The 25581-nt window shown below is 52.7% G+C and overlaps 7 protein-coding genes across 7 annotated transcripts; 3 read left to right on the top strand and 4 right to left on the bottom strand.

Moving 5' to 3' along the window:
- Positions 1 to 1301: 1301 nt before the first annotated feature.
- L3040_007080 (uncharacterized protein) lies at positions 1302 to 3952 on the bottom strand (the record flags this gene model as incomplete). The annotated part of the gene is made up of 12 exons (XM_066156151.1): positions 1302 to 1429; positions 1561 to 1666; positions 1769 to 2010; positions 2091 to 2182; positions 2254 to 2384; positions 2440 to 2466; positions 2529 to 2937; positions 2997 to 3117; positions 3206 to 3303; positions 3359 to 3441; positions 3546 to 3682; positions 3754 to 3952. The coding sequence occupies 12 exons, from the start codon at positions 3950 to 3952 to the stop codon at positions 1302 to 1304; spliced, it is 1773 nt and encodes a 590-aa protein (XP_066010960.1).
- A 563-nt stretch (positions 3953 to 4515) lies between these two features.
- Positions 4516 to 5470, top strand: L3040_007079 (uncharacterized protein; the record flags this gene model as incomplete). Its single annotated transcript, XM_007296585.1, has 2 exons — positions 4516 to 4857; positions 4937 to 5470. 2 exons carry the CDS (start codon positions 4516 to 4518, stop codon positions 5468 to 5470), a joined length of 876 nt encoding a protein of 291 aa, XP_007296647.1.
- A 512-nt stretch (positions 5471 to 5982) lies between these two features.
- On the top strand, positions 5983 to 8232 carry L3040_007078 (uncharacterized protein; the record flags this gene model as incomplete). The annotated part of the gene is made up of 1 exon (XM_007296584.1): positions 5983 to 8232. One exon carries the CDS (start codon positions 5983 to 5985, stop codon positions 8230 to 8232), a length of 2250 nt encoding a protein of 749 aa, XP_007296646.1.
- Positions 8233 to 8304: 72 nt separating this feature from the next.
- On the bottom strand, positions 8305 to 8667 carry L3040_007077 (uncharacterized protein; the record flags this gene model as incomplete). The annotated part of the gene is made up of 1 exon (XM_007296583.2): positions 8305 to 8667. One exon carries the CDS (start codon positions 8665 to 8667, stop codon positions 8305 to 8307), a length of 363 nt encoding a protein of 120 aa, XP_007296645.2.
- A 3630-nt stretch (positions 8668 to 12297) lies between these two features.
- L3040_007076 (uncharacterized protein) lies at positions 12298 to 14050 on the bottom strand (the record flags this gene model as incomplete). Its single annotated transcript, XM_007296582.2, has 2 exons — positions 12298 to 12486; positions 12539 to 14050. The coding sequence occupies 2 exons, from the start codon at positions 14048 to 14050 to the stop codon at positions 12298 to 12300; spliced, it is 1701 nt and encodes a 566-aa protein (XP_007296644.2).
- A 3601-nt stretch (positions 14051 to 17651) lies between these two features.
- On the top strand, positions 17652 to 21791 carry L3040_007075 (uncharacterized protein; the record flags this gene model as incomplete). Its single annotated transcript, XM_007296581.2, has 2 exons — positions 17652 to 20880; positions 20929 to 21791. 2 exons carry the CDS (start codon positions 17652 to 17654, stop codon positions 21789 to 21791), a joined length of 4092 nt encoding a protein of 1363 aa, XP_007296643.2.
- A 1204-nt stretch (positions 21792 to 22995) lies between these two features.
- On the bottom strand, positions 22996 to 24536 carry L3040_007074 (uncharacterized protein; the record flags this gene model as incomplete). The annotated part of the gene is made up of 5 exons (XM_007296580.1): positions 22996 to 23321; positions 23455 to 23888; positions 23987 to 24110; positions 24203 to 24326; positions 24378 to 24536. 5 exons carry the CDS (start codon positions 24534 to 24536, stop codon positions 22996 to 22998), a joined length of 1167 nt encoding a protein of 388 aa, XP_007296642.1.
- Positions 24537 to 25581: the final 1045 nt, after the last annotated feature.

The following is a 25581-nucleotide window of genomic DNA, read 5'->3' as shown; positions in this document are numbered from 1 at the left end:
TTTGGAGTCCTACACCAGACAGTCGGCTAAATCGATAGAAGCAAAAAAAAAAAAAAAACACCCGTGTCAAGCGACCTGCGTCTCTTTTTTCCCTTTCCTCTTCGTCAATCTCCTCCGGGGTCCGAGAATGAGAATCACACGAAAGAGGCCAAATGACGAGCATAGCAGTATGCGTTCTGCAGGTATCCTGGCTCTCTACAGACAATCCACGTCTCAGAGGGAAGTGCCGCTCGCTCGAGGCCCTCCTACGAGCACATCTCCCCGGGCTTGGGCTCCACGATTCACCCCAACTACTGATTATTGTAACCCCAAAGCTCGTCGCCCATAAGCCACCCGAGGCGTTTGCTGTTACCCGACCAGTGTGGACGTGACCGAGCGGCATGAGAATTTTAGCATGTGAACTGCCATAAATACTCTCCAGTATCATGCAATTGTGCAATTACGCAGTGGTAAATGTAACGCAATGCTCGATGTGTACTGGTTCATTCAAAGTCTCTAGATCTTTCCAGGCCCGGAAGCCCCCACCCCTCCTCCCCCCGAAAAAAGAAGAGGAAAAAGATTAGAACAGCTGACCCAGCCAACTGGTACTGGTGGTCAAATGAACGAACGAGGTGTACGGGCTGGCTGGCTGGCTGGCTGGCTTGGTATCAAATGAATCTGCAGGTAAGGTAAGGTAAGGTAAGGTAAGATAAGCGAAGGTAAGCGAGGCCAAGGGAAGCGAGGAGCGAAGAATTAAATCTTAATTGAATATTTGCTCTACAAATATTCAGCGCTCTCATTCGCTTTGATTTTCTTTACTTTTTTGTCCGCACTATAAGACAACGAGAGGGAAAGAAATAAAAGAGATAAAGAAAGCAAAAGTCCAAGATCGTAAGTGGGAATCCATTGTTTATTTGCCTATTTACTTACTCTGCTTTATATTATATCAAGCAACCAGGCAAGCAAGCCGCTATGAAAAAAAAAAAGAAAAAAAAACCCCCCCCCAAATGTATTAGAATTGAAAGATGACGATAAAAGGATAAATATTAAGCCACGTTCGTAGAACAGTATACAAAGGCCTTCAGTTTAGACTGCTCCCTCTCCCCCCTCCCCCCTCCCCCTCTCCCCCCTTGAGCCCCCCCGCCATTCCCATGCAGTACGACAATAATCTTACATTCATCTCTGCCTCTCTCCACGTTTCCCCTCCCCTCACTGCCCCCTTTCCACCCCTGCGTTTCAACACCCCATCTCCAACCTCCAATCAACAACAAATCCCATACCACCAGCCCGTCCTCATGACCCGCCCGCCCGCCAGCCTACGCCTACGCATCTATCCCAGCCCCAGAAACAGCCACTTGCTCCGTCTCTGATTTCCCGCGATCACCCGCGCGGCGCTCTCGGGCGAGAGCCATGGGGAGCACGGCGAAGACTTGGGTCGCGATGGAGAATGCTGGTGCAAGAGAGAGGGGGGAGGAAGTTAGCGACGGGTCCAACTCATGGAGGGAGGGAGGAAGAGAGGTAGAGGGGAGGGGGAAGTATATTTATGGAGTGAGATTGAAAAAGAGCAAGAGCAAGACATACCAGGCACGACCCAGAAACTCGCCATGAAGCACCGGGCGACAAGCAGCCGGACGCTCGCGGGGAGGGCCGCGACGACGGAAGAGTCCGTCAGGATCTTCTTGATGATCTGATCGAACCGCCAGACACAGAGGCAGATTAGTTAGCCCAACCCAGCCCAGCCCAGCCCGTCCGTGGCCCCGGATGGAATGGAAAGTTTTTTTTACTTTACCTCCATGTAGTGCGGGATGCCGACGAGGCGCTGCTCGAGCGTCGCCTGGAACTGCCGCTTCAGCAGGCTCGAGGTGCAGCTGATGCCCAGCGCAATGCCGATCTGCTGGCTCATGTAGTACATGCCGATGGCGGTGGCCATCTCAGGCTTCGAGGCGCAGTTGTAGAGGCCTATGAACTGCGTCGAGAGGATGATGCCGCCAAAGAAACCAAACGGGAAGACGGCTAGGCCCGCGAGAACTCCTGGGGAGTGGGAGCGTCAGTATTACTCCGCGAAAGTCCGAGGGTGGCCGTTCGGGTGCAGGTCAGACGGACGTACGTACCGATGGGATGCGACCATTGGACCAGAATCAGCAGCGACGTGGCGATGGAGAGGAAGAGGGCAGTCAGCGAAAGCTTCTTGTAGCTTCCAAATCTGGGACGGATTTTCGACGTTAGCGAGGCATCGAGGAATCGAGGAATGCAAGAGGGAACAGGTCCGTATACCTTTTGATCATCTGACCAGCAAAGAGGTTACCCAGAGCACTGCCGAAGCTCGAAGGGGCGATATGGCCTCCGGCTTGGGCATCTGATAGGCCTTGCGTATTAGAAAAGTACGGTGCGATTTGGGAAATAAACTGTGTGGGTGTCGTTAGCGGGGGTCATGCAAAGACGGGAGAAGCAGGACTTTACTCCGTGACAGCCACCCATCGTTAACAACTATATCATCTCGGAATTAGCATAAATGACAGAGTTAATTTCCCAGTCGTATTCTGACTTACTTGTCCGGCACAGTAAGCGCCAACGCCCGTCTTCAACAGCCGCAAGGGGATCAAGAGCTCGCGGTTGCCCGGCCACGTCTCAAATGCAAAAAAGGCTAAGACGGACAGCACGCAGAGAGATGTGGTGCCGATGATAACCGGATGACCCCAAGAGAGCTGACTCTGCAGATCTATGACGGTCAGGAACGATGCCATGCCGATTGCCAGGAATATAGCCCCAGGGTAATCGAACGACATCGTTGGTGACTTCATTGCCGCTTCCGAGTTGATTGAATCCCGCTCCTCCTCTTCATACTCCTCCTCCTCCTCCTCTTCTTCTTCTTCTTTAACATGCGGCAGATATTTTTGGAGGCCTCGTGCAGTCAATAAACAGCAGATAGCGACGATCGGAACCTGGCCCAGGAAGGACCTATACACATACATCAGCATGGGCTCTTTCCGCCATATTTTATGCGATTGCTAATTTACCATCTCCAGCCGAAGGTTCCTACAAGCAAGCCTCCCACGGGACCACCGGAGGCCAGTCCGATTGATGAAGCGACATTGACATAACTCCGCAACACAGCGACGTCGGAGGGCGGGGCAATGTCTACCGACGGTTCCATTAGCGTGCGGCGAAAATCCTCGCGGTATGGATGTTGCCGGTAAAGCAGGGAGAAGGGGGAGAATGGCTTTACCTGTGATGACTATCGAGGCCAGAGAGATGATGCCCGAAGCACCACAGCCAGTGATGATTCTGCCGAGGACCACCTGCCAGTACGTTTGACCGACCCCACTATATATGTACGGATAAGTAAGTCTACATACGTTCCCCCGTGAGCATAACGTACCAGAGAGTGCAGCCAAAGGAAAAGATAGAATAGGATGCAATGAGGGGCCGCAGGCGGCCATAGTTGTCGCTTAACCGCCCGTACTATTTGTTGACATACATCGAATTAGCCGAGCCATTGTTGTTGATCCACGGCGAAAGTCGATCTGGGACCGAAACTGGAAGAGAGAGAAAAACACAACGCCCACCAGAGGGAGAGTGACGCAGTAGCCAATGGTGAAGCTGGTCATCATCCACGACGAGCTCCGCAAGGTATCGAAGCGCGACGCGACCGTCTCGTGGGTCGCCCATACCAGAGACGTATTCGCATATGCCAGCATGATGCCTATACCACACACACATACCAATTAGCCTTTCCCCCATCCCCCGTCCTCAAACCCCGGAGTCGTGACTGACCGAAGAGGGCCCCAATCTGCCAGAGGCCGAACCGGCTCGGAGCCTCTTCCGGCTCGGCGGCCTTGCCGTTCCATTCCGGGTACGGGGCGGACCGGGTGGGCGACTGCTGTGCCAGCAGACGTGTTCTCTCGTCTAGAGCCATAATCTTGAGATACCAAAGAGCAGGATCACCGCAGAGAGGGTGTATAGCAGCTATCATTGTCTATATGACCGGTAGGAGGCATCGGAGACTTGCATTAGGAAGAACGTCAGTGTTGAAATCCATCCTCGCTTACTTGCTCCGCTCCCAAGTAGCTTGGTCTGGTGTGAGACATGTCTCATAAGATAGATATGGCAATTTGAGATCTCGTAGATCGAGCTTTCCGATTTGAAATCCCATTTCTCTTTTACTCATAGTTCAATTGCTCTTTTCAAGAGAAGGGCCGAAATTCACTGTATTTTCCCTGCATCTGGGGTAGAGACGGTGTCCGGAGATCTGGTCACTTCTCTGTTCCTCCACCAGATTGCCCACCAGACTGGTCACACTTAGACGAGAATGACTTGCATAACAGTACGAAATCCCAATAGCCGCCTAGCGTAGTGCACGCTCGCCAGAGAGAGGTTCCCTGTCAAGCTGACCCAGGGGACCTCTGTGGCGTTTTCGATCGATAGACTTACTTACAAAAGCAGCTCGTCCCGAATCTTTCCAGACACTAGAGAGACGGGCACAACAGAAGCCGATGCGAAATTTGAGACCTCTTTTTGCGCCCGCCATTACGAACGATGGACATGGCGGCCACGACTTCCGAGTCCGCCATCAGCTTTGCGGACCACGACATTCCCGTAGCCAATCTCTCGACCATCTCACTCGCTAAACTCCGCGCCCAGGACCCAGCTGAGCGGGCGCACCTGGTGCAAGCTACCTCCCAGCGCGGCATCTTCCTTTTGGACCTACGCGGAGATGCCGAGGGCGAGCGTGTGCTCGCGCATCTCCCGGACGTGTTTGCAGTAGAGGAGAAGTACTTTTCCCAGTCCGCGGAGGCCAAGGCCGAGGATATCAGGCACGACATCAGGGCGTCCCAAGATCTGGGGTGGAAGGCGCTGAAGGGGGGGGAATCGTTCGAGGTGAGAGCCGCGCGCCCCCGAGAGCTTCGAATAACGGGAGGTGTGATCTCCTACAGTTTAGCTAACCCAGCGCACCCAGATATCGCGGGACGAGCTGGTATCTCGAGACACGAAGACGACGACGACCATACCGTGTCCACCCAAGCTCTTCCGAGATCAATGGGAGAAGATCAGCGCCTTCAGCACGGGTTGCGACGAGGCGTGCATGATGCTGCTCAACAGCCTTTCTGCAGACGTCGTCGTGAAACACCACCGCGCGGACCAGCCCAGCGACACAGGCCTCAAGATGGTCTTGCTCCCCTCTTTGGCCAGCCCGCCTGATCCCGAGGGCGGGGTACACACGGATGGTGGAAGCATTACGTTGCTGTTCCACCACGACTTGAGCATCCGCGCATTTCTCCAGGACGCCAATGGGTGGGCGTTTGCGGCCCCCACAGAGGGGTGCGCGCTCGTCAATGTGGCGGACTCGCTGCAGAGGCTGTCCAGTGGGAAATTCCTCTCGCCGAAGCACGGGGTGGCACAACCTTTCGGTGGCGTCAAGAACCGGTACTACCTCAGCTACTTCTTGAGACCGGAGACTGCACTACTTGAGCAGTGGTCTGAGACAAATTGAATTGATTTATTTGGTCTCGGGTTACCGGCCGATCTCTTATAGCGAGCACAGGGTGAGATTTCGTTAGCCTGGAATAAGCGAAGAGTAAAGTAAACAAATCGTGTTTGGCGGAGAAAATGCCCGCCTGATATCGGTCCATCAATGATGAATTACTATTCCAAATAAAGGGTAACTGGGCTTCGGATGTGATACATCATTTTGAGCTTTAGAAAAGTGAAGTTGGGGTAGAGAGAGATATTTTGCCTGTGACAGTGGCATCATGTAATACAAATCAAAGGTGCTTGGCTCCCCGAGGCATTCAGGTAGGGAGAACATGCCACGCTGCCCACAGCGTTGGAAATTTCTCTGCTGATCCTGATCGTAGGAGCCCGTTAATTTTGTTTTTTTACCGCATTCCAGAACTTCCCCATGATGGTTTCCAAGCAGTGATATTCCCAGGCAACTCTGTCCACCAGAACCATCCCCCGTATCGAGCCCCCAACTCCTCATTTTTCTGCCAGCACACGCACACGATGATGGAGTCTCTCTTCTTGGGATTCGCTTCGATTGTCACTGTCACTATATTCCTCATCCGGCGGCGGATGAGTCGACGTCGCAAAGTCGATAGTGGCGGAAATACAAGCGCCGCCCCCCTTGAGAAGAGTCGGAAGATCACTAGCGAGGAAAAGCATCAGGTGCGCGAGACGCGGAGGAGAGAAGGCGAGGAACTCTTCGAGGCCGACGAGCTCAGGGCGCTCAAGCAGCTCTATTACCAGCTTCACAGCCTGGAGAGCTTCCCTGAGGTACTTCCCCGAGCGAGGAGACTGCTGCTCGCCCTGCTGAAGGAAACGACGACGGCGGCAGCAGCAGCAGCAGCGGCAGCTCACGCGCGGTCTGGGGCTGAGAGCATCCTCCACGTCCACTCCTTTTCGCGGCCGGCTCTGGAGCAGTTCCAACACCGACTAAACACCAGGATCGGTAACGACTGGCAGGCGTACAACGCGCGACGGAAGGAGGGGGGACAGCGGGAGTTGTTCCAGGACAGGGACGAGGCCGTGTGGTGGCTGAGGCAACTTGCACCCGTCAAATACGTGGACGGGGCGTGGCTGGGCCACATCGGCAAGGTGACTCTCCCCTTCGGCTTACAGAAAACGATCAAAGGCGGCTGGCAGATCTTGTCTGAGGAGCTGGGAGATGGCGACCTGGAGAAGAACCACGTCCACGTCTTCCACAAGCTGATAGACTCGGTCGCGCCCGGCTTCCCAACGGCAGCAGAGCTGGACTTCGGTCACCCGCGGCATCAGCTCGACGAGGTGTCGGTGTGGAGAGCGGCCATCGCGCAGCTGCTCATCTCGCTGTTCCCGCACGAGTTCCTCCCCGAGATACTCGGCTTCAACCTCCACTTCGAAGCGGTCTCGATGGACACGCTGAAGGCAGGGAAGGAGTTGAAGGAGGTCGGCATCGATCCGTACTATTTCATCCTCCACATCTCCATTGATAATGCCGACTCGGGACACACGGCCATTGCGATGGAGGTGGTCTGCGAATACATGGACTACGTACGCAGGGTCGAAGGGGAAGAGGGGGTGCAAAAGGCATGGAAGAAGGTCCAAGCGGGATATCTCCTCTCCCAGAGGTTGCCCGGCAGTGTAGTGAGCCCATCCCGAAGGAAATCGCTTGAGATTGGCAGTTCCGAAATGCAGGTGGTCATGAATCCTGTTGAGACGGAGGTCATGAGAATCTTCAAGGCCAAGGCACAGGTTGTGCATGGGATTCACTGCAGCAGCAGAGTCAGGATCGGCGCGCGCAGCGTAGCCGACTGGTTGAACCCGGTAGCACTGGAGTCGACGCATTGGCAGAGAGATTTGCTCGATGCCTTGAGCCACAACAGATATTGGATTCGAAGGGGTGACAGCAGCAAAAGCCGCTTCATTCAAGAGCTGCAGTGGAACGGGAGGATGTTCGGCTCTTTCACCCAATACGAGTTCGATGTATTAAGGGAATGGGTCGATGGCCTTTCCAACGTCTTTTCAGTCTTGGACAGCTCCGAATCGAACCAAGGCATCGAAGAGGGCAACGGCATTCTTTCCGGCTACCCGACACTCCAAAATTTGCCGAGTCCAGGATTGCGGAAGATGCTTTCGGCCTCGACGGCCACGGACGTCTTCTCGTACCAGACCATTCCACCGTTGGACATCAGCAATCGTCCGATCTTCGAGAACTTCCTCCCAGTCTGGCTTGCCCACCCTTGCCTGCTTCAGAGTTTCGTCTCCGTCCCTTTCCGAACCAAGAACCAGGTCGCCTGCAGTATCGTCAAGGTCCTGCGTGCTCAAGGCGGATTTGATATTGAGCAACAGTGCGTGGGAGGCATGTGTGAAGTCCGGCGTCCCAACAGCCTGGGGCTGGCAGGAATCGGGATGAGCATGATGGCGCAACATGGTCCTTCACTCGCTGCGCTGCCTTCGCTCAAGCATGTCCTCCAAGCCTGGCCGTCCGAGTTTGCGGTACAAATGTTGCAGATTTCGATGCGCCCGGTGGAGTACGAGGGACAGCTTATTGGGATGGCAACAGCGTTTGCTAAGATGCACGCCGTGATTGCGAGGTCACAGTTGCCTTTGCTATCGGCACAGGACCAGGTCACGTTACAGGCCATCGCCCGACGCGAGCTGGAAGGCCTGGAGTTTTGCTGGGAGCAGCTCGAGATGGACGGAAAAGTTTACGCTGAGTGCTGCAAGGGGTATCTCGTTGCCGAGCAGGAGATCAAAAAGTGTTTTCAGGTCTGATCTGAGCGGCCTTCTACAGTACGCGTAGAAGAGGCCTCCACGACCTTTCCTATCCCTCTTCCCAGCGAGTAATCAAGAGTCGGGTTTAGTCTTCTCGTGGGGACGTCTTGATTCTGAGGCCTCCTGGATAGCTTCAATCCGCGCTGCGCTCTCCTTAGTCTCGTTCGAGATCCTGGCCTTGCTCTCTCCATTCTCTCTCGCAATTCGTGCCTTACTCTCCCCATTCAATCTCAATACCCTAGCCTCGCTCTCTCTGTCCTCCCGCTTGGCTCGTTCCATAGTTTCGAAACCCTGATTGTTGAGTTTTGCCACACTTTCACTCGCCAAGTTCTGCGTCTCACACATAGCTCTCGCTCTGCCCTGGTTAACTCTAGCCACGCTATCCTGATCCTGCTGCCAGATCTTTTCGATGCTCTCGGCCAAGATAATCTCCATCCTCCTCGATGCTGCGGCTTTCTCGATATCCAAGGGGTCGTTGCTTGTTGGAGTAGACGCTCGGCCGTTACACGGAAGTGTGGGTTGTTGTTGTTTTTGTCCATGATTGTATCTTTGTGATTTGGAGGCTTGATGCGTCGAATCGGGAGACGGTAGATATTTTGCTGGAGACTTGGACTGAGGGTATCAAAAGGGCATCGGATGATCTCGGATCTTATATGTGATGCCTGACAATGAATGACACATCCGCTCCGTGTGGCCCCAGAGACCACTCGGAGTTTGTAGGCTTGATGCTCAAGTGCATTCAAGAAAGTAGTCGAAGTTTCGGCGCAGTTAAACCAAAAAAACGCCAAAGAGAGAAAAGAATAGCCACCGATTTCGTCGCGTTTCCTTGTAGTAAAGCTACCTCTGGCACTTGTATGTTGAACGCGCCCAAAATTTTTTTTTACGAATTCAGACTTGACTCATTTTTTTTTCGCCTAATTATGGACGATCCTTTTAGTATTATTTTAAACTGTTTGTAAGATCTAAAAGCTTCTTAAACCATTTTCTTGGTACTCTATACTTAATCTTCGGTTGCCTTGAGTATTGTTGTAAAAAAAATACCGACCTGGCTGCGCCGAGTATGCACCGTCAAAGATGGACATTCAGCTCGACAAATTTCTTTTTTTTTAGAAAAAATTGTAAATAAAAACTCTTTTTTTAAATAAAATATTTTTACTAATAATTTAATAAAATATATGCCAAGATACTTCTCGGTATCGCTACCACGGCTTATATATCAACACTTTGAATTTTTTATAATCGAAATCGATCGATTTAACAAAAGTTCGCTTGCGCTCATGCATGCACTTCTCTCGTCTATTAAAGGGTAATAAGCAGGTAATAACAAGGAAAGGGAGCTGAAAAGCATATTTTATTATTTACACATTAAACTAAGTTCTGTCACGGTAGTAGCGGCGCCTACTTCGTAAGGCAGGTCACGAGACCTGGGACACGTCCCTGGGATACGTACCCGGGACACGCGTATGGGTGACACGTTACCTCGTGACCTCCGGTTCCCGTCTTGGCAGGCCTGCCTATAAGACCTCTTCTCCTGTACCTGCTTCTCTCTTCCTCTCTTCGTCTTTCTTTCTCACTACAGAGCATACTCTTAAGGCAGCAATACAATACTGCCTTCGACAGCCGTAACAAGTTCTCCAGGACGGTTTTAAGTTCGAGGACGGCCTTAAGAGGGCTACAGGACGGTTTTAAAACGGTCTTAAAACGCTCGGAAACGATCTTTTCGTAAAAAAAAAAAAAAAAAAAAAAAAAACACCCGACTTTTATAAACGACGATCCTATCGATCAAAACAGTCTTACTTTAATAGTAATCTCTTAACGAAAAGACGAGCTCTTATTAAAGACGGTCTAATCAATGAAAATGATTTTATCTTAGCTACGATTTAAATAATTTAAATCCTTTTTTTTTTCTTTTTTTTTCTTCAAATTCTACTTAATTTCAAGTACCGGCTAAAGGTGATCGATCCACCAGCTACGCTAATCTATTACCTAGGATCGACCTTAAAAGAGATGACAGTCAGCCGATCCGCTAACCGTCTACCAGCAAAAGCTCCTGCATTCCTCTTCAAGGTACTTCTAGCACCGGAACAAGCCTGGCTGAAAGCGGTATACAAACCATGCCCACGTGACTGGACGACTACCTAGCCATCATCACACCTCCTCGAACTTATCTTGGGCCACTCGCTCACTGTTGGTTGGTGATAACAGTTCCTCTACTTGGCACATCGCAATACCGTACCCTATCAGAGGTCCTACCTAGGTAAGCTTTGGCCAGCGGCCCGACGTGGACAGATACAATCGCCGCAATAATAACGACAACAACAACGAGGTCTATTCCCAGGCAGCCCTCCGCAAGCCCAAGCGCCGGAATAAAGCTTCCGGACTTCGCAATGTACGTACCTTACCTACAGTAATATTCGTACCTAGCTACCGCTTCACATACCTAATCTATAATAACAATCGCTCTTCTCAGCCCAATGCAGCCAGCTATCTATCTACCCCTCGAGCATCCAATCCATCCATCCATTCAATCCATCCATAGCAATACCTACAGTAGCCCTCCTCAGCCCAACGCAGCCAGCCAGCCACTCACCCACCCACCAACTCAGCGCCTACCTACCTACCTACCAGTACTCAAGTCAAAAAAAGCTCTCCAAGTACCAACTGTATGCCCCCTTCCCTCCCCCTTCCCTCCCCCCTCTCCCCCCCCCAAAAGCTAGCCCAAACCCAAACCCACACAATTGCAAATGCGCATACCTAATCAAACATCAAAGCCCTTTCCCATCGAGTGAGTACATCACTCGCGTACCGGTAAGAAAACCCTTTCCCTTTCCTTTTCCTTTCCTTTCCTTTCATAGCGTAGAAAGAAAGAAATAGAAGGGGGGGGGGGGAAAGGCGATCATTTCCAAGGACAAGAGATAGACGGTCATTAACTAACTAACTCTCTGCATTCGCTGTTGAGGGGTGGTCGGTCTACTGACACACATCCATACATCCATACATCCATACATCCATACATCCATACATTCATCTACCCAATCGAGAAAATTCCTTTGGTAAAGACTACCCCCTCTCATCCGGGCGTCTAGTATACCTCCTTCTTTCTTTTTTTTTTTTCTCCTTTATCTTCTTCTACCCTCTTCCTCTTCTATCCCCCCCACTTCCCTCCCATCACTTCCCTCCCATCACCACCACCCCAAACCCTCCACCCCTCCACCCCACATCAAACAAATCCAGCAACTATGCAACTATGCAACTATGCAACTATGCAACTATGCAACTATGCAACTATGCAAGTATGCATACGTATAAGTCACCCACTGCTAAGCAAGCGAGCGCGCCCCAGATCAGTAAGTAACCTTCTGCAGCTCAGACTTCAGTTCAGTTCGCGAGAAAGAGCGGGTGTGTGCGATATGAGATCGCGGTGTCGATCCCCCCCTCCCCAAAAAAAAACAAAAAACGAAACACACACACAAAAAAAAGGGGGAAAGGAAAGGAAAGCAAAGGGATGCAGGGCGCGGATTTTTAAAAGTGCGAAGCGAAAGGGATAGATGGATGTATATATATATATATATATATGTGTGTGTATGTGTATGTATATATATATATATATGCCAGCGAATCGCCACCACAGAGAGTTAAAGGAGGCAAGCAAGCCCACGCCCAAGTAGAGAGAGAGGAGAGGACAACGACGCTTTAAAACGCTTCGCTTCTCAGCTGCCCGCGGTACAAGGATGGACCTATGCCCTATGCATAGAAGGTCTGGATACCCCCCCCCCCCCCCCCCCAACTCGCTTAGATCTGTTGCCATCTGCCGAGAACGACACATCTGTTTGTTTCCTCAGAGATGCTGGTAGGACGCTCGAAAAGGGCGCACCCCGGGGCTTTTGGGTCGGAATTTTGTGCATTGCCATTTCATTTCCGGCGTGGTGTATCTGTCTATTTGCTGCATCGTATAAACCTATCCAGTCAGTCACGCGTCGCAGAGCTGGTGCTCGACATCTCATTGCCCTCGTCATTAACTCAAGCAAGAGCGTGGCGTTGATGCGACCAAGTTCGAACACCGGATCAGACGGCATCATCATCGCGACCATGGGAGTTCAGCATCTCATAGTGCTGCGAGCTCTTGGGTGGCTGAATACACGGGAATATCCTAGCTGACTGCTTACACAGCACCCCCTTGTATTTCCAAGCAAGGAACAGAGTGACCGCAACACCTAACACGCCAAATAATATCGGGGTCAGCGGCGTCGATATCTGCAACAATGTCAGCTCACCCACAGTTAACAAACACCAGAGTGGGGCTGACCGGTTCCGAGATCGCGCGGTCAACCACAGCACTGTACCCCAGGACCTCACCCGCAGCATCCAAAGCCGCAACTCTGACAAACCTGCGCTCCCAACTGTCCCTCGAAAACACCGTCTCAAAGGCCTCCTTCTGAACTTCTTCGACGATGGCAAAATCGCTGTCGGTTGCTTCTGCCGATTCCGCACTTTCGAGCCTCCATCTCGCGACTTCCGTCGCACCATTCCAGCTTGTGAAGACCTGCCCGGCAAAAGCTGTGATGGCGGGTGGCTCCTTCGGCCTCCCAACCCATTTGCTCTTGAGGGTGCGGTAGGACTTCACCCAGCCAAGATCAAGGATGGAGTAGAAGAGAGATGCGCCAAAATGACTGTGGCACAGGATCTCGCCCGAAGGTGCGAATTCGGTGTAGGCGGGAGCGTTGCCCCAGCCTACCATTACGTTCCCGGATTCCGGGAGGATTTGAACAGACCCTTGGGAAATGGCTAGGTGCTTGTTGGGGTGCACGTAGGTTTGCAAGAGAGTCACGGACATCTGGTCAAAATCGAGCCGAACGGTCATCCCGCGGCTGTGTTCGGACCGGTCGTGAAAAACGTTGTTGCCGTGGTTGTCCATCAGGGAGATCGAGTTGTTACCGTGCCATCGTGCGTGGTGCTGCCACTTGAAGTTTGATGCATCCCCCCCCGATAGATCTGTAAAGTCGCTGTGTCTGCCACCCAGACTCCAGAGAATATGGCCGGTCGAGCTGATATAGTAGAGAGCGTGCGTATGTCTCGCAGATACGAGGTAGTTGCCCAAGTCGTCCTTGTCGATGCTGTTGATGTGGAAGTAATCCCAAGACTTCTTCTTCGACAGCCCCTTCTTCCCCCTCCCACTATACGAATGGCTCAAGGGTACATGATCGGAGGCTCGCCACTGGAAGAGCAACCGGCCAGTCTCGATGTCGACCTCCTGGAACAGACAATCGTTGATCCAGCATTCCTGCTTCAGGCCGGCGTCCGAGCAATCCAGGAGGGTATCCTGGTATATGGTGAACAGCGCCGTCCCGTTTTCGGTGATCGCAAACTCGTGGAGATCCCCGCCGGCATCGATACCGACCGAAGTCACGGTATGTGCGAGTTCGTAGGAGGAATCGAGCATGATGTAGGAGCCATTTCCCCAGGGACCCCCGCTCGTCCCGGACCAGAAGGTCAGGAAATCCTCCCCCTTATACCTCTGCACCTGCAGGTTCAGAGCCTGCCCGTACCGCGTCTCGGACCAGACCAAGCCCCCCCGCGGATCGAGAATGGCCCCGCCCGGATTCGGGACGTGGTGGCCGCGCAGACTCAGCAGGATGAGGGCGCCGTCATCCTCGCACTGGGGATCCCACTGCGTTATCCGCACCCACGGCGATCGCTGGCCGAGAGAGATGTGGTTCTGGGTGGGATAGACGCCATAGAAGCCCAGATCGTAGGCGTTGAAGGACAGGGCTCTCGCGGCCGCGGGGAGGGTCGCGAGAAGGGCGATGGAGCATCTCATGGTGCTGGTGCTGGTGCTGGTGCTGGATTCCCAGTATGGCGTTTAATCAACCCAGGTACGTTGCCGCGATGATGAGGAGTGAGCGGAAAAAGCCGAGGGCGAGCCCATCGCACGTCGCCATGAACCATGAACGAATGAATAAATGAATGATTGGCAAATTGTGGCATCCCTCCCATCTTTGCATTACCGGTATCCCTCCGTACTGCATTCCAGTTGCGATTGTGGCCGTGCTTGGTCTGCCAATGAGCCACTGGGATCCATTGCTTGATCATGCTTGAATTGGATTTCAGCCACCTGCCTAGCAGTCAGTGCGCCGCCTTATAACCTGCGGGCTCTCAGTGGAAGTAAGCGTCCCACTCCAATTTACGTAGTAGTTCAACGGAAATAATGCAATAACAAATAGAGCTATAATACTAAAGTTCGGAAACTTGGACAGAGTTCAATTCTACCGATTGAGGAATTCAATTGTCAATAGTAAGGCTCCTCTCGTTACCGAGTTATTCAAGTTGCAAATCGGGAAGAGAAAAGGTTCGTTGTTTTGGATTTTCTATCGAAAATACTCGAGAATCGCGATTTACCTTGGAGATAGGTCCACAACGAAAAAAGCTATCATAACCACTAAGCCACGTACGAATTGGTAGAGTCGGGCTCTACGAAGCCGATGAGAAATAGTATCTACCCCTATTATCATAATAATATTTATTACGTACAAACCAGATTCCGAGAAAGGAAAACTCGGACTTTTAAGCGAGAGTTCAAGAACGTCAACTTCTTTGAACCTGTCTGTAACTCAAAATAAGATACGACGTAGCACGGTACAGGCGTAACTGTTACCCCCCTGAGGGGGCCTCCAAAGTTTAGTTTCCACCTTCCAAGCCCCTGGTTACCCTACCCTCCGGGGCCTCCAGGGGTAACAATTACGCCTGGGACGTAGCAGTTAACGAATCGAGCTGTAATATTCAAAGCGGCACGGAAAAATGAGTGTAATTGAGATCTCTCTTTCTCTAGCCTGAGAGAAGAAGATAGATATCATGAAATAAATACCGCTTCTTCGATGCAAAAGAAAATAAAAAGTTCACAAACACCATCGTCGGAGAGATTTGTGACTTGAATCACTCAACAAGGGAAGGGGGCTAGGTAACTTACGTAGTAGGTAATGAAATCCAGATGCACGGATCGGCGCTATGGCGTTAGATGTAGTAGTACTACGTACTACGACAGCACTACTACTAAGTATTAATTTTTTATAAACGAAATCATTCTAAAGCGCGGTTGATAGCTTTCTTAGTAGTACTTTGAGATGGGGACACTTGCTTTCCACTTTTGGTCACGGAGAGCCGGCGCAGGTTACAACTTACTGGGCAGGCGCACTGACTATTATTGTAACGGTACGGTCCGGGATGGTCAAGAAAGGGGTCCACCAAGCTCATCGGCCCGTTCGTTAGGCGGAGCTGTGAGACGATAAAAATAGGGGCTAACAAGAGGCAATCGTACGGATCAATTACTGACAGAGTACAGTACAGTACTGTACTGTACTGTCTTGATAAGGCCGCGGGTTGACGTGCATGACGGGAGTTTCGGATATATTTCATCCATTCCACCATGAGCCGCGGATCCTTCAGCCGAGGCACGGCTTTCGAAGGGAGACGCGTAGAAAGGAGCCATCTGAGCTTGCAATGGTAATTCGTCGCGGACGACGGATAGAAGTATACCTTAGACAGACACCTTTTCCCTTTCTCTGTTCCATGGCTTGCTATTTGCATCACTCCTTGCATCCATCCAGTCGTCTCTCTATTCATCTGTATCTCCCACTACCGGACAGCTCCACGTCCACAACCACAATGCGTGCGCGTCACCGGCCCCTGTGCGCACTTGGTACTGTACAACACATACGCGCCCCCTGCGTGTTGCATCACGTTTACATAGCCGCCCACTCTCACCAGCATGTCCTCGCGTCCCGCCACGGCCCGCCACGTACCGCCAGTTCAGAGTCAAAGTTTGCCATCTTTCGTCTTTCTTCAGAGACGTAAGAAGAGAGGAGAGAAGATTGACGATGAGATACCCCAGTGCTCTCTCTCGGTTCGCTGACTCACTTCTTGGGTAAGTACCGGTATTCTTTCTCAGTTTCCACTTTCCCGTTACCCGTTACCCGTTACCCGTACCTCGGCTCGGCCTGGCCTGGCCTGAGCTGCGCGCTTGGGCTTGAACCCTGACGACCCGCTCGCTCCGATAAGAAGAAAGTATGGCGACGGTGCCCTTCTTGGCCACGTCGGTAGCTACGTCAGCCAGCATGCAGCGCGTGCGCTCCGTATACTACGTACTTTACTCAACGGTAGGTAGGCCGGTAGACGTAAGTACGGAGTAGGGTCCGGTGGCGGTATGCGGAAGTGGCATAAGGTGGCCTACCGAGGTGGCCTACCGAGGTGGCCTACCGAGGTGGCATATACGGGAATAATATGTATGCATACGGAGTATAAGTAAATACTACATACAGTACTACCCATGCATAAAAGTCGTACAACCATGTGCACAATACCCGGGATGGCGGAAACTAAAAGCACCGACCTCCCGATCCACTAGCTGGCTGGCCAATGGGAGGGAGAGAGATTGGGGCGTGGCCAGTCTCTACGAATCTTGGTGGTGGCGGTAACAGGGGTATGGAAAGGGGTAGTGGGAGGAGTGGGGCAGGCTTGTCTTCTGGAAGCGAGGGGATTGTACTAGGTACGTACAGTAGTTGTAAGCACAGTGTGAGGACAGCGTAAGTAGAGTGCAAGTAAAGGGCAAGTCCTGAGCAGGTTGGAACTCCATCACACCGAATTGATCGGAGACACGTGATTCCAGCAGGGGCTTCATGATAATAAGTCATCGTCACGGGGAACCTTGAAATTGAGTACCGACATCATGTAGGACAAAAGAGTCAATGAAATAGGCCGAGATAGATGTCCACTGGCTCGGGAGAATGCAGCTGTCATTCATTCCCATGGCCTTACATCAATTGGCTAGCATCTTGCCAGCGAAAGCCAACGAGCAGAGAGATGGATCATGAATCCAAGTCCAGGTCAGAATCCGAATCCGAATCCGACTCAGAATCCGAATCCGATCCCGGTTCTACAGTAGAAAAATAAGCATACAATAGCAGGGCTCGGCACGGCTTATCTAGCTTCCGTGCTTTCGATCTACTCCACTCTCTTCGCCCCCCCGAACGGCCGGGGTTTGACAACTTGCGACGGGACATGGCGACGGCGACTTCACCTTCGACTACATGTTCTGTACAGCCCCGCCACCTCCCCGTCAACCAAACCACTTTCTTCCCCAGGTCACGAGCAAGATCTCTCTTTCTTTCTTTGTAATTAATTAATTCAATCTTGGCGGAGAGAGTCAATACGTCGACGCCTAATAAACACTACACAACACAATACTACCACCACCCCTCCTACCTCCGAATCCTACCTTTCACCTTCTCCTCAGTCCTGCTCGCACCTCATCACCGACACGCATCGACCTCCCCTCCCTTCCTCCCCGACCTCCCTCCCGACCTCCCTCCCGACCGACCTGAATACAACACAACCCCAGACCACCGCGATCCCGCAAGCCGCCGACGATGGCTGGCGATCCAGAGAAGACCCAGGCCGAATCGCATCAAGCATCGAGTCGGGGCCATTCCTCTGACGGCCGCGACTCCAACACTACCAAACACCTCGCTGAAGGCCAAGCAAGAAAGCTCTCCTCGAACCCCCTCGCAAAACTCGACTCCAACGCCAAAGTCACGGTCAAAGACGAAGACGTCTTTGCCCACCTCCCGCCCGCCGAGGCAGAGATCCTCAAGCGGCAGATCGATATCCCCGTCGTCACAGCAAGTTGGAAGACTCTCTACCGGTACTCGACACGCAATGACATCTTGATCATGATCGTCAGCGCTATCTGCTCGGTGGCCGCAGGGGCAGCCTTGCCCTTGATGACGGTGGTGTTTGGAAATCTTGCGGCCGAGTTTAATTCATATTTCGCGGGCACCATGACGAGAGCCGAGTTCGATCACTTGATTACCCACAATGTGCTCTACTTCGTCTACATTGGCATTGCGGAATTCGTCACCATCTACATCTCGACCGTGGGCTTCATCTATACCGGGGAGCATATCAGCGGGAAGATCCGATCGCATTACCTGGAGGCGTGCATGAGGCAGAACATTGCCTTCTTCGACAAGCTGGGCTCCGGAGAGATTACGACCCGGATCACGGCAGATACCAACTTGGTGCAGGATGGCATCTCGGAAAAGGTGGGCCTGACGCTGAATGCGCTGGCTACTTTTATCACGGCCTTCGTGATTGGGTTCATCAAGTCCTGGAAACTGACTCTGATCTTGACTTCGACCGTCTTTGCCATTGTCGCTGTCATGGGCGCGGGGTCCAATTTCATCATCAAGTACAGCAAGCAATCTCTGGCTTCGTATGCCTCCGGAGGGACGATCGCTGAAGAAGTCATTTCTTCCGTTCGGAATGCCATTGCGTTCGGCACCCAGGATAAGCTCGCGCGCCAATACGACAACCACCTGGCGAACGCGGAGAAGTATGGCTCCAAGGTCAAGAGAACGCTTGCGATTATGGTCGCGGGCATGTTCCTGGTCATCTACCTCAACTACGGATTGGCCTTCTGGATGGGAAGCAGGTTCTTGGTCAAAGGGGAGATTGGTCTCTCGCAGATTCTGACCATCTTGATGTCGATCATGATCGGTGCCTTCTCTCTCGGAAATGTGGCTCCCAATGCCCAGGCGTTCACCACGGCCATTTCAGCTGCCGCAAAGATCTTCAACACGATCGATCGCAAGTCGCCACTGGACCCGACTACGAGCGAAGGCACGATTCTCGACCACGTGGACGGGACGATCGAGCTGCGCCACATCAAGCACATCTATCCATCGCGACCGGAAGTGACGGTCATGAGCGATGTCAGTCTCCTCATCCCAGCGGGGAAGAAGACCGCTCTGGTCGGGGCTTCCGGATCGGGAAAGAGCACGATCGTGGGGCTGGTCGAGCGGTTCTACGATCCCGTCGGCGGACAAGTCCTCCTGGATGGACACGACGTGAGCACGTTGAATCTCCGCTGGTTACGCCAGCAGATCTCCCTGGTCAGCCAGGAACCCACGCTCTTCGGCACCACCATCTTCGGGAATATCGCGCACGGATTGATCGGCACCAAGTACGAACACGAGAGCGAGGAGCGCCGCAAGGAACTCATCTTCGAGGCCGCCAAGATGGCTAACGCTCACGACTTCATCACCGGACTTCCGGAGGGCTACGAGACGAACGTCGGAGAGCGAGGTTTCTTGTTGTCTGGAGGCCAGAAGCAACGTATCGCCATTGCCCGAGCGATGGTGAGCGATCCCAAGATTCTTCTTCTCGATGAAAGTACATCCGCCCTTGACTCGAAGTCTGAAGGTGTTGTGCAGGCCGCCCTCGAAGTTGCGGCTGCGGGACGTACAACCATCACCATCGCCCATCGTCTCTCGACGATCAAGGACGCCGACAATATCGTGGTGATGACGGAAGGCCGCATCGTAGAGCAGGGAACCCACGATGAGCTGTTGTTGAAACGAGGGGCTTACTTCAACCTGGTGGAAGCACAGAAGATCGCGGCCACGCAGGAGATGTCACCGCAAGAACAGGCCGAGCTGGACCAATATGACGATGCGCTCATGCGCGAAAAGTCCCACAAGATCCTGGCACATGAACAGAAGCTGGTGCATCAAAAATCCAACACGAGCCTGGCATACGAGGAGGATCCTGATGACAAGAACATCGGCGATAAGCTCAATCGTTCTGCCACCGGCAACTCTCTGTCATCCTTGGCACTACAGGGCCGCAACACCCCCGGCGCTCAGCAGGACTCTCTCTGGACTCTGATCATGCTCATCGCTTCGTTCAATAAGACCGAAATTGGACTCATGCTCACCGGGCTCGCCTTCTCGATTATCTGCGGTGGAGGGAACCCTGTCCAAGCCGTGTTCTTTGCCAAGCAAATCATTTCTCTGTCCATCCCTCTTACCAACCCAGCCACGGGCGAGACCATCCCCGGAGCTCGTCGGACCCTCCGCGACGATGTCGATTTCTGGTCACTCATGTATCTGATGCTTGCCATTGTGCAGTTCATTGCATTCTGTGGACAAGGTGTCGCCTTCGCGTACTGTTCCGAGAGACTCATCCATCGTGTGCGCGACCGGGCTTTCCGTACTATGCTGCGTCAGGACATCGCTTTCTTTGACCAGGAGGAGAATACTGCGGGAGCTCTGACCTCGTTTCTTAGCACAGAGACCACCCACGTGGCCGGTCTGTCCGGCGTCACCCTCGGCACGCTCCTCACCGTGATCACCACGTTAGTGGCGGCTATCGCGGTCAGTACGGCCATCGGCTGGAAACTCGCCCTGGTCTGCACATCTACGATTCCCGTCTTGCTCGGCTGCGGTTTCTTCCGTTTCTGGATGCTGGCTCAGTTCCAGCGCAGAGCCAAGAAGGCATACGAGAAGAGTGCAAGTTTCGCCTGTGAGGCGTGCACTGCCATCCGTACCCTGGCTTCTCTCACCAGAGAAGAGGACGTGCTCAAGATCTACGTGGAATCTATCAATGCGCAGTCCAAGAAGAGTCTGAACTCGATTCTGAAATCTTCGACGCTGTACGCGGCCTCTCAGTCGCTCATGTTCGCCTGTGTTGCGCTCGGATTCTGGTATGGGGGTCAACTGATTGCCGATCGCGAATACAGCCTATTCCAGTTCTTCGTCTGCTTCTCGTCCATCATCTTTGGTGCGCAGTCCGCCGGTACCATCTTCTCGTTCGCACGTAAGTACTCGTTTCCTTTTTCTGACTCTCGCATCTGACATTACCTAGCGGATATGGGCAAGGCCAAGCAAGCAGCACAAGAACTGAAGAACCTCTTCGATCGCAAACCCACCATCGACCCATGGTCCGAAGATGGCACCCGCCTCGCATCCTGCGAAGGCAACATTGAATTCCGCGACGTCCACTTCCGCTACCCAACCCGCCCCGATCAGCCCGTTCTCCGCGGCCTCAACCTCACCGTCGCTCCGGGGCAATACGTGGCTCTTGTCGGGGCCTCTGGCTGCGGCAAATCCACGACAATCCAACTCCTCGAGCGCTTCTACGACCCCCTGGTCGGTGGCATCTACGTCGACGGCAAGGAGATCTCGTCGCTGAACATCAACGACTACCGCTCCTACATCGCACTCGTCTCGCAGGAGCCCACGGTCTACCAGGGCACGATTCGGGAGAACATACTTCTGGGTGCTGATAAAGCCGAAGGCGATGTCCCCGATGCGGCGATCGAGTTCGCATGTCGCGAGGCCAACATCTACGATTTCATCATGTCGCTGCCCGATGGCTTTTCGACCGTTGTTGGCTCTAAAGGCTCCATGCTTTCCGGGGGGCAGAAGCAGCGCATTGCGATCGCCCGCGCACTACTGAGAAATCCTTCTATTCTGTTATTGGACGAGGCCACATCCGCGTTGGATTCCGAGAGCGAGCACGTGGTACAGGCGGCGCTGGACAAGGCGGCGAAGGGACGCACGACGATTGCGGTTGCGCATCGCTTGTCCACGATCCAGAAGGCGGACGTGATTTACGTTTTTGATCAGGGGGTTGTTGTTGAGTCCGGCACGCATAATGAACTCATGAGTAAGGGCGCGAGATATTCCGAGCTGGTCAACCTTCAGAGTCTAGGCAAGAACCGATAGTCTTGCGGAGGAGCCGGGCTGGAGTTTTTGAGGGCGCGGAATGGCGAACGGAGGGCGGTGTGAGGTTGATGTTCTTTTCATGGTTATGGCATGGCATGGCGAGGCGTTCAGGCTTGACAGGTTAAGGGAATACATATGAAGGGCATACGGACATGCACACGAGGTACATATGGGCACGGTGTGGCACAGTTTACTGTTAATGTTTATCCTCGGAGTTGGGGGCGGGGGCGTCCTTTTTTTTTTTTTTTTTTTTCACCTCTCTCTTCGAAAGCCCCGAAGGGCCGAAGGGGGCTGGGCTGGCTGCTATGACCGGAGCATCCCTTCCTTGCCGGCTGCGGCGTAGATGAGGCTGCAGCGTAGATGAAGATGGAAATAAATCGGGGTAGATGAGGTAATCCATAGGAAGTAATACCAAGTAATACGGAGGAGGGGAGAGGTAAAATAATGAAAAATGGAAATGGAAAGATGACGACGATGATGATGATGATGATGATGATGATGATGATGAATCTTTTTTTTTTTTTTTTTTCGGGGTGGGGATTCGAGGGTGGTGGGTATTGTGAGTGGGTGTGTGGGTGTGTGAGTAGGTGAGTATGTAGGTGGATAGGTGAGTATGTGTAATAGGATGAGATGAGATGGGATAGGATGGGATGGGATGGAAGTATTATTTAGATAGAGGATAGGTTAGGAGAGGATAGGAGAGGAGAGGAGGGGATAGGAGAGGAGGGGAGAGGAGAGGAGAAGAGAGGAGAGGAGAAGAGAGGAGAGGAGAAGAGAGGATAAGATAAGATTAAGGTAAGTAAGTAAGTAAGTAAATAGGTAGGTACCTATTGCCAGCTGCTTTCTCTCTTGGCGGATCATTCTCGGCTTGCTTAGCTTAGCTCGCTTATTTAGCTTGTTTTGGTTTGTTTGTTTGTTTGGTTGGTTTTGTCGAGGGGGAGATACTGGTGGGTAGATACCTATGTACTGGGCTGGGCTGGGCTGGGCTGGGCTGGGCTGGGCGTATAGTTAAAGGGGGGAGGGATATGAGTTGAGGAGACACACGAAAGTTCGTGGAGCCGACAGACAGACAGACAGACACGAATGCAGATTCCCAGATTCCCAGATTCCTTCCTTGTTGTGGTTTGATTGTATCACGTGGTATTTCTACAGCCGAGAGGATATACACACTCACACACTCACACACTCACACATACGCACATTCTCACCTCCGCACGCAATCAATGACCGCCTCGGTGCCCCCGCCAGCGTGCTTGAGCCTCCAGATGGCGACGATGGCGACGTCGCCCACGGCCGCGAGCAGCGAGCGCCACTGCCGCTCGGTGCGCTCCATGGCGCGGAAGTAGGCTATCATGGTTATGTCCAGCAGCGCCGGGTGCAGGTCCGCACCGGTGTTGGGGAGGACCTGCTCGTTGATCAGGAGGTGCGAGTAGCCGGGCGTCATGGCCGCCACGGTGTTGCGGAGGAAGGTGATGCAGTCTCTGTCGGGCCAGTCGTGGCAGATGGCGCGGAAGAGGTAGAATTTGGCGCCTTGGTTGGCGATGATTTTTCTTCTTTTAGCTTGGGGGAGGAAGAGAGGGAGGGCAGGGATGGAAGAGGAGAGAGATGGAAGAGGAGAGAGATGGAAGAGGAGAGAGAAGAGAAAAGGGACAAGAAAGCTCACCGATGATTGTCTGCGGTTGAAAGAAATCATACGCCACCTTCTCAATCCCCTCAAGGACGTTTGTGTTGCCGGCTACCACCTCCGGCAAGTCCATCAGCACCAAGCGGCCTGGGATGTCGGGCCACCGCTGCTGGAAGAGCTTCACGTCGTGGCCCAGGTTCCCCCCGACATCGACGAGCGTCACGGCATCCGGTTCGGGGCTCAAATGAGCGATCTGGGACGCGACAGGGAAGTAGTCGAGCCAGTGCGGGCTCCCGTCTTTGCGGCCACGCATGTAGACGAGGAAGTCGTTGTGGGCAGACGGCCGTTCGCGATGCCAGGTCCAGAAGTCCTGCTTGAAGGCGAACTCGAAGATCGTGCCCTCATTCGGGCAGAAGCCGGCTTGGTGCCAGTAGTCGACGAGTGTGGCGAAGCTGGGGACCAGCGTGTCGTGCCTAAGTCGCCGGATTGGTAAGTTCATGGTCCGTCCATGCACATCTGGATATTGGGGACGGCTACCCCGTACTGCCTGCGGGGAATTTGGTCGACTTACAGGAATCTGGTGCCTCCGGTCCATGTAGGGGAAGCGAGGGCTTCGGTTGTTGCATTCGACCTGTATTGCTCTTCTCCCACTTCATCAACAATGTCCATGGCAACCAAGACCCGCATCAATCGAACTGCACAGTAGCCCATTAGCCCATGCAGTTGGAGGCCAGCCCCCCAAGTCATTGATATATTTCTCAAGAAGCCGATCCGGCGGATCACATACCGACCAGCACCCTATCCGCCTCGGATCCTAGTGCGAGCTCCGTGGCACTCATTTCCTTCGCTGCAGCCAGAGAGTGCGGCAACTTAATCTCAACAGCTAGACGCACGACAGCATTTTGCACCGTCTTTCCCTCATCGTCAACCTCGGTCTTGAACTTTCAGAAGGGCGACTATACCTGATAAAGAACCCGCCTCAATCGATCCGTAGGCGATTCCGCAACACGGTTCAAGTTTCGAATCCCTCTCAGCAGCGCCAGATTATCCCTCGTCTTGCCTGACGAGACGTCTTCGGCTGCGATCTGGACACGATTTGCCAATTCTACTAGAGATGCCATTGTTCTTGAAGCTTGTTGGAGTGGGCTTTTGCCGTAGTAGTGGCTGCTGTTTCTGAGACTCGCATGCTGCAAAACCTGGCAGCCATATATGTACGCATGTATTGCCTCCTCGCTGGAACCAAGCCTCTCATTGGATCATCAAAACCCGCAGAAGAAAAGGCGATGGCAACGATCTGCTACGAAGCTGACATATAAGAGGAGGAGACACCCGGGGCGGGTGTCCTACATATATGTACATGTACATGCACGGCGGACGTCCGGGCTGTTCTGTCTTATACGCCACGAACCTCGCGATTTTCAGACTTTGGAAATCGGAAGGCAGTGAAGGCTAATATATATATATATATAAGAGCTGTTGACTAAAACCGTGTCAAATGCCTACCGAGACGAGAGAAGACATGCTTTTGGAAAGAAGGACGCAAGCAAGAGTGAGTGGGTGGACTGACGAAATGGCACTCGCATCTCAGTGGCGTGATAAACCACCAGCAGAGGAACAACGTCTGATCTTTCACATGGCACCACTATCAGGGAAAAGCTGCTTTTCGAGAGCAGATCCGAGATGTGCGAACCGCGGTAGGGTATGTACTACATATATATAAAGAAGATGGATGGCCCTTATGGAACATGTGTCTCGCAGCACTGTAGCAACATACGACGGCAAAACAAATCTATGCAGAGCTGTCTTTGCTTTGCTTTCTTTCAGCTACGAGGAATTAAACTAAGCCAAAAAAAAAAAAAAAAAAAAAAAAAAAAAAAGAGAAAAAAAGTAGTTGGAGAGTCCTTGCCCACTCCCCTTGAACCACCTCATATACGAAATATCCTCCACCAGCAAAAACGCTACCCCCGTTCCAGACCGACACAGTCTCGCCCGCTTACTTCCCCCAGCAGATCAATCAACCGTACAACGTATCTGAGATCTCTAAAAGGACAACTTCAGAGTCACGCCGCCTACTACCAGCGCCCGCTCTTCTTCGCACCACGACCGCCTTCCTGGTGATGGATGATAGCTGCAAAGCGGAGGTCCACATCATCAGAGAGACAAGCA

This window comes from Drepanopeziza brunnea, assembly GCF_022702325.1.
Source record: "Drepanopeziza brunnea f. sp. 'multigermtubi' strain 214-2 chromosome Unknown ctg12, whole genome shotgun sequence".
NCBI classification, from domain to species: Eukaryota; Fungi; Ascomycota; class Leotiomycetes; order Helotiales; family Drepanopezizaceae; genus Drepanopeziza; species Drepanopeziza brunnea.
The sequence above is the reverse complement of the archived record's forward strand: the minus strand, read 5'-3'. Positions and strand labels throughout refer to the sequence as shown.